The 14,576-nt window shown below is 42.8% G+C and overlaps 1 protein-coding gene across 4 annotated transcripts in view; it reads left to right on the top strand.

Annotated features, from left to right (window-relative positions):
- Positions 1-14,370, top strand: part of LOC116991104 (dual specificity testis-specific protein kinase 2-like) — a 64,121-nt gene extending 49,751 nt beyond the window's left edge. For all 4 annotated transcript variants that reach the window (XM_033049462.1, XM_033049461.1, XM_033049460.1 and 1 more), the window contains exons 6-9: positions 2,077-2,250; positions 3,938-4,021; positions 5,688-5,774; positions 10,531-14,370. In XM_033049462.1, coding sequence (XP_032905353.1) covers positions 2,077-2,250; positions 3,938-4,021; positions 5,688-5,774; positions 10,531-10,632 — 447 coding nt within the window. In that variant the 3' untranslated portion in view covers positions 10,633-14,370. The remainder of the gene's footprint in view (positions 1-2,076; positions 2,251-3,937; positions 4,022-5,687; positions 5,775-10,530) is intronic.
- Positions 14,371-14,576: the final 206 nt, after the last annotated feature.

Genomic DNA, 14,576 nt, shown 5'->3' with positions numbered 1-14,576 from the left:
GTATTGGGTTTGTCCTGTTTTTTTTTGTGAACAGAATATGCCATGGTACATTTTTATACATTGTCAGGATCGATGAGAGTGTTAACAATATAGTGGAACATGTCTGGTTCTGGAACACAGAAACACAAATAGGATGCTCTATTAAAGGCCCCATAGCCTTTGCACTATTCATTACTCTCAGTCGGTTTTTTAAGATCACTAGCAGGAAACTGAATTAGCCAAAGATTGGTTCTGTGGGAATCTCATTGTAAAGCTGAGATTCTGTGTGAACATGGTTGGGACTCCTCCAGCCTTGTGTTTCACACCGTCAGGCTGGACCCCACCAACATAGGCTCGCCCTGTTATTCAGGCGTTTGTTGTTTCTGCAAACAATCTACCACTACCAAACTGGTAGAATCTCTCTTTTCTGGTGCATCTGAGATCACTTGACACTGGTCCTTGCATGCCACGTTTGCTACTTAGCAAACATGAGGTCTATGGTGCAGCTTTATTGTACTTTAGTTAGGCCTCTTTTGGAGTATTGCATGCAGTTCTGGTCACCCCATTATAAGAAGGATGCTGAGAAGGTTTACCAGAATGATGCCTGAATTAGAGGATATTAGCTACAGGGAGAGGTTGGAGAAACTTGGATTGTTTTCTCTGGAATGTTGGAGGTTGTGGGGAGACCCGATAGAAGTAAATAAAATGATGAGAGGCATAGATAGGATAGACAGTCAAAACCTTTTTGCCAGGATGGAAGAATCAAATACTATAGGGAATAGATGTAAGGTGAGAGAGGAGCAAAGTTTAAAGGAGATGTTTGGGTAAGTGTTTTTACATCGAGGGTGATGGGTGCCTGGAACGCACTGCCATCAATTGTTCTTTCTTTAATAATTTAAGTTTGCAAATACCTTTTCTTTAAATAACAAATAGTATGTGATTGTGTTTCAATTTACGTGAAGCCTTGAACTAGATGTTGTCTTCCTGGAATTTGTGTTTATTTAACGTTAAACATAGTGTAGAAAATTTGCCCATTTGGCATCACCAATCAATGTGTTATACTTTGATCAATGTTTTACACTTTGTTCTGAAATTCATTCCACTGCCTTCAATGGAACACATCTCAAAGAAGAATAGTACATATTGACTACCATATGATGTATTCCGTGCTATCAACTGGGCTAACTTTCTTAGCCCTCGTCTCTGATGAAACGTCGTGAGCAATAATTATAGTGCGGCAGGATCTGCAGTGAGCTGCCTATGCTTGCTTTTCATATTTGAATAAAGTACAAACAGATGGAGTGATTCAAAGTATTAGAGGTTGCAATGAAGAATCAGCTTGATGCCCTGCGATGAGGCCCAAGTGTCCAAATACATTTTGGTGCACAATGTTTTGAGGGGGCGAGTGAGTGTTGCCAGAATAAGCCTCGCAACAAAGAAGGTGACAAACACCTTGATGTCACCTGGCTCACTTGGACTATCAAACACTCAAAAAATTTAAGTTACTTCACTGTTGATTTGCTTCACTTTAATTTTCAAATATAATTTTCAACTTGATTGAACGAGTTTTATCTGCATACTTTCATTCAAAAGTTTAGAAATGCAGCATGAAATTGGGCCCTTCGACACACACAATCCATGACCACCATCGCTCACTCATTCACACTAGTTCTACGTTATCCCACTTTCACATTCATTCCCTGCACATTTCGGGACAATTTACAGAAGCCAATTAACCTACAAATTTGTATGACTTTGTCATGTTGGAGGAAACCGGAGCATCCGGAGGAAACCCACGTGGTCACATGGGAGAATGTGCAAACTCCACACAGTCAGCACTTGAAGTCAGGATTGAACCTGGGTCTCTGACGTTGTGAAGCAGTAGCTCTACCTGCTCTGACATCCACTGTGGCGGCATTTCTGTTCTCATTTTATAAATTTATCTCACAGAATTATTTTTTGCCAACATTTTATAGTTATTCCTTAATTCATGATCCCAATGAATGGCATGAAGAGATTTGTGGGACGAAGTTTTCCTCCTCGGGGCCTTGTGATCCTATAATTATTTCAATTAATTTACATTTTATTTTTCATCAGAATTGTTTGATTCGGGTAACGTCACGTGGGAGAGAAGCCTTGGTTACTGACTTTGGACTGGCACGAGAAGTGGTCGAGCTGCCCACAAAGGGCTTTGACCGCAAGTTGTCTTTGGTGGGATCTGCTTTCTGGATGGCTCCGGAAATGTTGCGAGGTGAACCGTATGACAGGAAGGTAATTGCTGCTCTCCCTCTAGGCAAGGGTCAAGTACCTGTGGTTCACATTGTGCTTGCAATAAGATGGTACAGTCTTTTGATGCGTAGCTTGAGGAAAAGGTACAAAAAAACGTAAAACATATAGTTTAGTTTAGTTTAGTTTAGAGATACAGCACGGAAACAGGAAACTTTGGCCCACCAAGTCTGCACCGACCAGCGATCTGCACACATTAGCACAATCCCACACATACTAGGGACAATTTACATTTATACCAAGCCAATGAACCTATAAAACCTGTATGTCTTTGGAGTGTGGGAGGAAACCGAAAATCTTGGAGAAAACCCATGCAGATCATGGGGAGAAAGTACAAACTCCAAACAGACAAGCACCCATAGTCAGGATCCTTAATTTCTCCCATACGAGCCAGTTAAGAACACACAAGAACATAAACCAGGACCAGGAGTAGGCTATCAGACCCCTCAAGGGGTCAGCTTCGTTCTGTATGACTGATCAATGCTGGCTTCAACTCCTCGTCTGCGCCACTTCCCCATTACTCACAATTCTTCAATCTTCCAAATATCCATCAACTTGCATCAAAACATATTTCTAAAGATCCAGCCTCCTCCACATTCCAGAGATTCACTACTGTCTGAGAGAAGAGATTTCTATACACTTCAGCTTTAAATAGCCCGGCCCTTAATTTGTAGCTGTGTCCCCTTGTTCGTGACTCTTCCATTAGTGCATGCATCTCAACATTTACCTTGGCGTATCCCCATCTTGTATGTTTGAAATAAGTCTCTCCCATTCTTCTAAGCTACAAGACAGACCCAAGCTGTCTGGCTTCTCTTGTTAGCACAATCCTTGTATCCCAGGAATTAGTCCAGTGAATCTGGTTTGGAGTGCCTTCTATGATTCTGTATTCTTTCAGATAATGGGACTGATATGTGTGTAGTTACTGTGAACCCAATGGTATGAACATTGAAATTTTCAGTTGAAAGTAACCCTACCATCTATTGTGTTCTCTTTTGCTCTCCTTCCTATCCTCCCATTTTTGTTCTTTTTCCCTGGTCATGTTCCAAATAAGCCTGAGGGGTTTTGATACAATTGATTGATTTTATGTATTATGCTTCAGTCCCATCCACAAGTGAATTTGATCTCTCGTTGTAGATTACAAAGTGGTTTAATAAGTTCTTAAATGTTGGGAGTGTTTACCATAAACTTTCTACATTTTGGCAAGTTCTTCCAGATCTAGGCAAAGATTTGACACGCACTTTCAATACAAACTAAACCCGCTTCACATCCCCTTTTGAAAACCTGTTGGACATTTTCAATCTATATTGCTTTCAAATTATATAATCCTCACCGGGAACAGGAGAATGTACCATCTTAATAACATAACCAGAGCTCTGAGGAGGTTCCATTTCAGTAATAAGTTTAGGAATACATAACTTGGAATTGGGAATACACATGTTCAGAATGATTTATTTTTTTAGCAGCAGTTGAATAAATATTGCCTTTGCCCAGGTTTTTATGTTCAATAAATCTAGTGGTGAATGTTCTGTGGCACAAAGTTACATTGCTGATTGCTATAAATGCCATTATCTGATTTATCTACAAGCTTGACTGTTTGCAAAGGTATGTTAATACCTGGCATCAAATGAAGCATTGTGCTGACAGTTGTTCTTAACCATTGTATATCTTCCAGGTTGATGTTTTCTCCTTTGGAATAGTATTATGTGAAATACTTGGCAGAGTTCCAGCTGATCCTGAAATTTTGCCCAGAACGCAGGTAGCTATAACGGAGTGATTAACACCAGCACCATGGCGTTTTCAAGCAGTAGTTGCAGGCATTTTCAGAGGAATGGAATTGCTGGCAGAATATTTGGTTGTAAATTTGGGATTGGCATCATTGAAACAGTACAATGATTCCACTGTTTTTGCCTGATAAGATCATTTCTCTGAAACTGGATTGTGAAAGCAGGGCTCAAAAGATTTTTAATCTTATTTTGTTGGATATCCTTCCTGAGTTTGACATTGTACTGTACACGCTGTCACAGGCAGCTTTATACTACTGTCGCTCCATCCACGCCCCATACATGCAAAATGTATTTAGATGTCTTCCTCTAGGTCTGCAAGTGAATCCAGACAGCATAAGGGAGATCAAATATTGATAGACCTGAGATTGGGATGTTGCATGAGAACTATAATGAAGTAACTCCTTACTTTCCCTTCTCAGCAATCAGCCTTTGCAAAATTAAATTCCCTACCCTATACGATTCTAACAGCCTGAGATATTATTTGTTTGTGTTAAGGTGGCTTGCTTTAGTTCATTTTGATATAAGATAGTGAACCGAGGCGGGGGAAATGTAGGCTAAGTGCACTTGTTCTAAATTTTAGGCTGATTTTGATCAGAATCTTGCTACTGATTAGATTCAAATAACTGAGGTTGCTTAAGCTCAATGTGGGAAATTGTACAAATAAGGAAATGTTGATAAACAGAGGGACTTTGTAGTTCATCCATAATTCCCTGAGAATGGCGCTAGGTCGATAGGATGGTGGAGGCAGCGTGCAACATGCTTGCTTTCATTGGTCAGGGCATAGAATATAGAAGTTGGGACATTATATTGCAACTTTAGAATACACTGGTTAGACAACACTTGGAAACCTATGTGTAGTTCTGTTCGCTACACTGGGGGAAGGATATGGTTGTGCTGTAGAGAGTGCAGAGGATACTCACCAGTCATGTTGCCAGGATTGGAGGAAGTGGTTATGGGGAGAGATTGGATCGGCTGTGTTTGTTTTCCCTGGAGCAAAGGAGCTGAGGTGAGCTATGTCCTGATGGAGGTAGATGCATACATAGGATAGATAGTCAGAATCCTTTTGTCCATGGTCGGAATATCAAAAACAAGAAGGCATAGCTTTAAGGTCTGACGGCAAATGATTTGTGTACACAATTCTTAATGTCTGGAAATCACTCCCAGGGGTGATATTAACTGCAGTTGCTATGTTTAAGAGACATTTAGACAGAAATTTGAAGAAGGAAACTGAAACAGGTAAATGGGATCAGTCCAGATGAGCAAAAAGGTTGCCATGGATGTGGTGGGCCGAATGGCCCATTTTTGTGCTGTGCAACTTGGGGGATGCTGAGAGGAGTGGTGATAGAGGATCAGGAGTGAATGCCAAACAGTTTTCAGAATTATAAGTGCTATAAATGACACTGTAATTATTGCATAATCAAATATATATATAAATAACATTGATTTAGTGCAATTAACAGTATTGAAAAACGCATTTAATAACGGTATGGCAAAGGCAAATTCATAATCAGTGAAGCAATTAAAAATCATTGCATAAACAGTAAAATATTGACACCACATATTTATAAATGGCTTAGTGATGTTTAGTTAACCCGTACGTCAATCTTTAATTGTTTTATTTGTAATTTTGTTGTCTAGGATTATGGGCTCAATGCTGAAGCATTCCAGGAGATGGTGAACGGCTGTCCAAAGCGGGTGCTGGAATTAACTGTTAATTGCTGCAGGGTGTGTGTCATTTATCATTTGTCAGCATTTTGCTCCACTTCTGAACATCACTTGCGTTGATCTCAAACATGCAGCCACTACTGAGGAGTAGTTTTTCTCTGTCTCACTGATGATGCATTTATCATTGTCAAGAGTTGTGTTTCACAGGGAAAGTTTAAAACGTACTGTTCAATATTCTTGACAGTGCCATATCCTCAATGAACATGCACAGGTGAAAGGAAGATGAATGGTACAGATGGATATTTTATCCTGCAGTCTGTAATAAGTGGTTTAGACCATTTATAATAGTAAGATTAAACGAGAACTTACCAGTTTGAAGTTTGATCTGTATTTTATGAGGAGTTACGATGAGGGATTACGTGAAGAGCCCGCTCAGCACGCATGCGCGACATACTTCAAAGCAGCAGTGTGGAATCACAGATAGACACAGTTATTGAAATAAACATAGTAAAGAAAAGGAGACCTCAGTTATCAGTTTGACCCATATTATTGAGGGTGGGAGCGGAGGGCACGTAATCCCTCATCGTAACTCCTCATAAAATACAGATCAAACTTCAAACTGGTAAGTTCTCGTTTAATCTTACTATTTTACTTCGGAGTCACGTGAGTGACTATGTGAAGATTTTAAAACTCTGTGATTTCAAACCGTGTAACAGTTCTTACTTCACTCACTGCCGAAGTCCTTGAGGGAGGAAGTGTGTTATCGTAATCAACCAATGAATCTGTTTGTAAAAACAACAACGGTATTTATTAACAATAACAACAAAGAAATTAAATTGCTCCCCTGGGCTTAAATTAAATATTTGCAGACTGTAAAATTTTCTCTGCAAATAAAGCAGGTTTTGCCAATGGCTTATTATAGAAAGTTCGGAACGTTCTTTCCCCCGACCACCCTGCTGTAGCCAGGATGTGGTCTATAGGCACGTCCATTCTTTTGGCCGTCGACGTGGATGCTGCCCTGGTGGAGTGAGATTTGTACATGTTAGTGTTTATACCAGCAGCTTTTAGCACCTGCTTGAGCCATCTCGAAATGGTTTGGCTCGTCACCCGACCATAAGGTTTTTTGTGACTGACCCATAAGGCTTTTTCACTCCCTCGAATTATTTTGGTTGTGTCTATGTAGGACAGTAGGTGGGTCATGGCACATAACCGTGGTTCTGGCGGGTAAGCCCGGAATTCCACGACTGGGTTGGGTGTTCCTGGTCTGCTCTGTTTGATCAGTACCTGGATAATGAAAGAGACCTGGTCTGGAGCTATGATCATGTTGTCCAGTCGCAAAAGGTGTAGTGACTGGACCCTCTGTGCAGATACAAGTGCCATCCGCATGATAGTCATGAGCGTAGATTGTTCCAGGGTGAGGGACCTGGCTGGTGGCCATCCCCTGAGGTATGTCAGGACCACACTGACATCCCATATATGGGTGTACCTAGGTCTGGGGGGGTTAGAGTTGTAAATTCCCTTCATTAGTTTAACCACCAGCGGGTGGGACCCCATGGCCTGATGTCCTGGTGCCTTAGTTAAATAGGCAGACAGAGCACTTCTAGCTGTGTTGATGGCACTGTAGCTGAGTCCTTCATCGTGGTGAAGGGCTGCCAGGAACTCCAGTACGTTGGTAACTGTTGCGGTTGAGTAGGTGGTCCCTGTATCCAAGCAGTACTTCTCCCACTTTTTGATGCTGGACAAGTACTGTTTTCTTGTGGATGTTCGGTGGGATGCTGACATGGTGTTGACGGTTTTTTCTGACAATCCCAGTCCTAGTAATGGTCTTTTCAAAATCTGCAACCCAGGAGTTTGATTTTATCATGGCATGGGTGGCTTATGCCAGATACTGGGTGGGTTAATAATTCTGGGTTACTGGGAAATATCATCGGGGTTTCAACAACCATGTCGTGGAGTAATGGGAACCATGGCTGTGTAGGCCAGTCGGGTACTATCAAAATACCTGAAGCAGAGTCCATTTATATTTTGCGTAGTACCCGGCTGATGAGGCAGAAGGGAGGAAATGCATAGAAGAAGAAATTTCCCCAATCCAGCGCAAACGCATCTACCGCTGCTGCCTCAGGGTCTGGTTCCCAAGCGACATACATAGGTACCTGGTGATTTAGCCTTGACGCAAGTAGGTCGATATCTGGCGTGCCATATTGCTTGATAATTTTGGCAAACACTTTGGGGTTTAACATCCATTCGGTGTTGTCATTAAATTTGCGTGACCTGGTGTCTGCCACTGTATTTAGCTTACCTGGCAGGTAAGTTGCTGATAGCCAAATATGTCTTTCGACACACCATTGCCAGATTGTGTTGACCAATTTGTCGCATGATATCGATTTTATGCCGCCCATGTGGTTAATATAGGCCACCACCGTAGTATTGTCTATTTGTAACCGTACATGCAAGTGATGCATATTTGATGCATATGCTTTTAAACCGTAAAAGGCACCCAACATCTCTAGATAGTTAATGCCCAGTGTAAGTAGTAACGATGACTCTGGGTTAGTCCATCTACCACCTGTGCTGGATATGGAGTTAGTTGCTCCCCAGCCTTGAGCACTGGCATCTGTTTGGATAACTAAAGTAGGGTTAACGATGATGATAGGGCTGGAACTATGCCAAACGTTTTCTGCCCACCACTGTAGCTCTGATATTGCTTCAGTGGGTAATTTCATGATACGATCATAATGACCTGCATGTCGTTTTAGTGCCTGTACCTTTGCTCTTTGTAAGTTTTGAATTGAATTGAATTGAATTGAATTTCCTTTATTGTCATTCAGACCTTTCAGTCTGAACGAAATTTCGTGCCTGCAGTCATACATACAATAATACAATAATAGACAACAGAACAGACAGTAAACACAAATTAACATCCACCACAGTGAGTCCACCAAGCACCTCCTCACTGTGATGGAGGCAAAAATCTTAGGGCTGCAGTCTCTTCCCTCCTCTTCTCCCTCTGCGCTGAGGCGATACCCCACCGGGCGATGGTAAATCAGTCCCGCAGCTCACCGAGCTCCGCTAACGGGCCGGTTCAAACACCGCGGCCCGGGGTGGTCGAAGCTGCCGCCCTCCAGTCCAGCGGACGCAAGCCGTCTCAGCCACTGGAGCACCGTTCCAGCCCCGAGCCGGGTCGCCCTCACGTGAGCGTCTCAGCCACGCGCCAGGCCGCCCTCACGGGAGCGCCGTTACCCTCGAGCTGGGCCGCGCTGACGGGAGCGCCGTTCCACCCTCGAGCTGGGCCGCCCCGACGGGAGCGCTGTTCCACCCTCGAGCTGGGCCACCCCGACGGGAGCGCCGTTCCACCCTCGAGCAGGGCCACCCCGACGGGAGCGCCGTTACCCTCGGGCTGGGCCACCCCGACGGGATCGCCGTTACCCTCGGGCTGGGCCACCCTCACGGGAGCGCCGTTCCACCCTCGAGCTGGGCCGCCCCGATGGGAGCGCCGTTCCACCCTCGAGCTGGGCCGCCCCCCACGGGAGCGCCGTTTCACTCGGGCTGGGCCGCCCCGATGGGAGCGCCGTTTCCCTCGGGCTGGGCCGCCCTCACGGGAGCGCCGTTTCCCTCGGGCTGGGCCGCCCCGACGGGAGCACCGTTACCCTCGGGCTGGGCCGCCCTCACGGGAGCGTCTCAGCCCCTCGCCAGGCCGCCCTCACGGGAGCGTCACAACCCCTCACGGGAGCGCCGTTCCAGCCCCGAGCTGGGCCGCCCTCACGGGAGCGAGCCCAGGGCGAGTCCTGACAGGCTGCCTCCGGAGCCTCGAGGTCGCCAGCTCCGCCATTAGGCCTCAGCGCAGACGGAGGCAGAGAAGGGGGATACGACAAAAAAGTCGCATTCCCCCGAAGGGAGAGACAGCAAGCCCTGTTTCCACCCCCCCACATAAACACAACCTAAAAAAACAAAAACTTAGCTAGACAAAACGAAAAAAACAACACAAAAAAGTAAAAACAAACGGACTGCAGGCGAGCCGCAGCCGTTCACCAGCGCCGCCACTTCCGGATTGATAGTGCAAAGGTCCAAATTGTGTAGCCAGAAATGCTGCTACCATTTTCCCAATTACTCTTGCCACTTGTCGAATAGTTGGTCGCTCGTTGACCATTAAATTGTTACATGATTGTGCCAATTCAGTTGTTTTGTCTTTTGGCAAAGTTACAGACATGTGGACTGAGTTAACAGTGAAGCCCAAGTAGTCCATGGTTGTGGATGGCTTCAACTTAGATTTATCTGGATGTAAGACAAATCCCAAGGTTTCAAACAATTGTTTGGTAGCTGACACAGCTGATATAGCCAATTCCATGGTTTTGCCTACTATTAAGAGCATGGAAACAGGCCCTTCGCCTCACCGAGTTCACGCCAGCTCTCGATCACCTGTTCCCACTAGTTCCATGTTATCCCACTTTCCCATCCACTCCTTACCCACTGGGGGCAATTTACAAACCCGGGAGGCTTTGGGATGTGGGAGGAAACCGGAACTACTGGAGGAAACCCACGTGGTTACAAAGAGAAAGTGCAAATTCCACACATTTAGCACCCAAGGTCAGGATCAAACCCAGGTCGCTGGCGCAGTGAGGCAGCAGGTCTACCAGCTGCGCCACTTTGTAGCCCCTTTCCACTCGTTCAGAAATGGGGTGGAGGGGAGTCATCCTGGACCCCAAGGGAGTGCTTGAGCACCGGATGTATCAGGATAGTGTTTGTAAAGGAAATGTAAATATGTGTCCAATAAAGAAAAGATAATTCAGACCATGCCCTCTGCTCTCATCCCCTGCAGATCGATGCCTTTAAGAGGCCGTCCTTCACCGAGTTACTGGACCAACTTGATGATGTAGCCGAAAGTTTGGAAGCAAACAAAGACGTTGAGATCCCTGTGTGAATCTGTCCATGCTTAACTCGGCCACAAGGCCTTATGTGAGTGATAGCAGTCACTGTTATCATATTAACTAGAGGAAAAATGGATCTGTGTTCTACAGGAATTGGAGAAGTATTTGAAAGGGCTGACGTTTGGATAATAATGAAAGCGCACAACATCAGTCTGTGAGCCATCATGGGGGAGAAATCCAGACTCCAGGAATTATGTTGCTGACTTAGCTGTCCTTGGGCATCTCTTCCTCACTGGAAACTAAATTGAAAGGAGATGTATAATGTGCAACCACTTTGCTATTGTGTGATTTACACTGTTACCTAAAATCCATATCATCATAATTTCATGTAAGTACATTTGTAACATAATTCGGACAATAGCAGTCATTTAAAGAAAAATGCCAATGTAAATTTTCATTCTGGGTTACTGGGCAGGTAAGTGTTTTCATTCATTGCAACGCACCTGTCGGGCCGATATGTGCATCGTTTATACTGTTCTCATACCGAAGACAACTTTTGAGAATTGACTAATCTTTAGTGTTGGTGAATTTACTGTGCAAATATCTTAGTATGGACTCTAATCAAATCACCTGCAATAGTTTTTCATTAGAGCTGCTTATTTTGAATAATTTCAACCTCGAATCAGAACATGTAGCAAGATCAGACGTTACACAGGCAACATGTCCTGAAAATCTGTTTTGTTCAAAACAGAATCTCTACCAAGGTGTAGCAATAGAGTTGTATTTTTGTCCATCTTAGCACATTAAACTCAAATCCGGTTCTTGTCTAAGAAAGTGCTTCACCCATAAGGAACATTTCAGTGGGTTTGAATTTCCACATGGGTCTATCAGTCAGGTGCCTGGAGATATGGTCTGAACCCCATTCAAGCCAACTTTGGGAACATCACCCTGGAATGGCTGAATGCCAGTGGATTCAACTTTTGAATCCAATACTGTTTACCCGTGTTGCCTTAACAAGCTATGCCTTGTCCTTCCTGGTGGATGTGAGCTGAAGTAGGTAACATTGTGCCCTACAGATGAATGAGTAGAAGAAAATATTCCCGTCAAAATTTACAATGTGCTTCAAAGAGAGTAGTCATTGTGATGAAATGTGTCTGGTTTTCAATGAAAGGACAGTTCATTAGTGTATCAAACTGACAGCCCACTGTTACGCATATATTTTGGAAACTAATTATGTGAAAATATGGCATTGGCCTACCATATTAATTGGCTGATCACTCGTATTGATAAATTATGACAAGTGATTAATATTGACTTCAATTGATCCATCAATTTCTCGCAGTCCAAATGTAATCTTGTGGTTCAGTTGAATATGGCAGCGATATGCTGAAGTCAAGGGGAGAATCTTCTGCCATGCTTGGTTATTTAAAAACTAGCAACTCTGTGACTGCAGAAAGCCCCAAAGCCCTTAAGTATAGTTTGAAATGTAGACTCTCCATGGAAAAATGAGTTATCTCCTTTGCACACAAGAAAGCTATGCAGGTATAATAGCTAGATAATTGTTTTAGAAGATAAATGTTATTTGAGGGAGAAGTAGTGGCAAGAAAATGGACTGAAGGGTATTGCCATTTGAAATCTCTAGGCCTGGGCCATATTAGTTAATATAGTTTAAATTGATGGTGTTAATAGCTTTGGCAACTTTGAACTAGGAAGGGAGCAAAACAACAAGCTTCCCACCTGAGGTTATAGAGGCCAGGCTACTTGAAGTGCACGAGTGAACTGGGCAAGGGCAGCACTGGGTTTGAACAAGGTGCTGTGAACAATCTATGTCAGAATGACACAAATGGTAACACTCAATGGAGATATGCAGAGCAGCCAGCAGTTGTGTGCACGGAACAGGCATATTTCAGCTTCTCGAGAGGACAAGGTAGGGGTGATGATGAGCACTGCTAATATTTTAAGATCACCATCAGTTGGAGATCAGTTACCATCAAGCAACCACCGAGTGAACAACTGAGTTAATGACCTTCATGGGGACTGTCACAAGCTATGTCACAAGATGCCTCAGCTAAGTGGTGGCCATTTTGTGCAGAATGCAGATGGACGTCGAATGGCCTGGTGCCACTTTGATGGCCCAATTTTCTGGATTCAACTGACAGCATTTCAAATGGTGCAAAACCTTTGCCACTGTTGGATTGTGCCTGTGTCCCTATTGTGATCACTGGATGGATAACACATTGTTTTTCATGACTGACACTGTACAAATCTAAGAACAGGAATAGTTATTCTCCAGTTCCAGAAGCACCTCTCATTTAACACTTTTGACGATTGATTTTTTTTCCCCTCTTATGCTATTCATCACAGCACATATGCAAATTAAATGTTCTTGGATATTTCTAATGTTGATTGGAAAAGTAAATTTGTAGTATTCAAATACATAGTGCAGGACTTGGTTCTTATGAAGTATTTGAAAAATGGAGAGAAACAACATATTTCTTAATTGCAGTATTTTCTGCATGTCGTTTCACTTTGAAGCCGAACAATTCAGAGTTACTCAGATATAATTTCATGTGCAACAGAACCATTTTCATGTGTGTCAGACTGATTAGGGGAAACCTTGCAGAGCACATTTTTTAAAAGAACTCACAGCTGATTTGTTTAAAATATCAGCAGAGGCATTACCTCATGGATAACCAGTGCTGGTGGGCATTGGACTTTGTGTGTTCTGCATTGCCCCATGACAATGTTTGTTTCCTAGGTTAGATTGAATAGTTGAAGCAACTTGCTTCATAGAACCTGGGCCCTTTATACCCAAGATGGTGGGGAAATTCAAAAAAACATCCAGGAAAGGCTCTTTGAGTTGACCTTGTGCCCTTTTATCGGCTGGCTCAGCACCAACAGAGACAGAAATGTTTTGTATCTGCTGCCTCAGTGAGAAAATTAATACCAGTAGGGACCATTTTTTTTACGCTTTAATGGATACTAACTGCAAATCTAAAATTAACATAGGGAGCTTCTTTTTAACATGGAATCTGTCTGAGCCTTAAAAACCGTCATTGGATGGTTTTAAAGTCCAGCCATAAAGAACCTAAATATATGAGAAAATGGCAACATTTCTATGCATAAGATGCCTTAAGACCTATCAGAAATTAGTTTAGGAAGAACCGCAAAACTGGTTGAAGGAGTAGGAGTGTGGAGCATTAAAGTGCTACATTCTTTGCGCTTTACAGATTTCATTTCAAGAGTATTTAACTCCATTGTTCTTTCTGTATGCCAAGTAGTCAGTATGTGCTTTTGTTACTTATTTTAAAGAGTTTAATCACACATTTAATTTTATTCTCGTTTTCATGTTACGTTTATTTATAGTTATGAGGTTATTTTTGGTACCTTTTTCAATGAGTGAATGCTGCATGTTTCTACACAATGTACATGGCAGTTGACAGATGGTGTATATAGATAATATGAATGCTTTCTGATTAAAGCATGTGGTTTGATCAATATCTGCTGGTTTTTAGATGGTGCTAAAATATTGGAAACTGTTATAGAGATCTGAACTTGTTCAAGCAACTGCTTTTTAGCTTACGTTTGTCTTGCGCAGTTAAAACCTTGAGCTTCTTGATGCACGTTATGAAAAATGCTTAATCATGTATATTTTGTTAAGATAAATATTAGTTTGCAGCCTTAGTTTAAAAAAAAATTCAAGTAGAGGCAGTAGGCAAGGACTGCGATGGGCTATTCACTCCTTCGATACGTATAATAGCTTTAAAACAATAAAGTTTAACTGAAAAGTATGTTGCATTTTTACATTTTGTTTATTTACTGCAAAGGTGAAGCCGTTCATGGTAACTAGTGAGTATCAAGAATCCAATTTATCTCTGGAGAATAAATAAATGGGATTAATATTGGAAACTTCTTCCTGCGTATGGCGTGCATAGCTTAAAGTTGTAAGACAACTTGTTCTGTTTGATCTTCCGTTTGTGCATGCCAGGTTGATTGC

The sequence above is a fragment of the Amblyraja radiata genome, chromosome 32 (genome assembly GCF_010909765.2).
Source record: "Amblyraja radiata isolate CabotCenter1 chromosome 32, sAmbRad1.1.pri, whole genome shotgun sequence".
In the NCBI taxonomy this organism is placed as follows: Eukaryota; Metazoa; Chordata; class Chondrichthyes; order Rajiformes; family Rajidae; genus Amblyraja; species Amblyraja radiata.
This window is presented reverse-complemented; position numbering and strand designations above follow the sequence as displayed.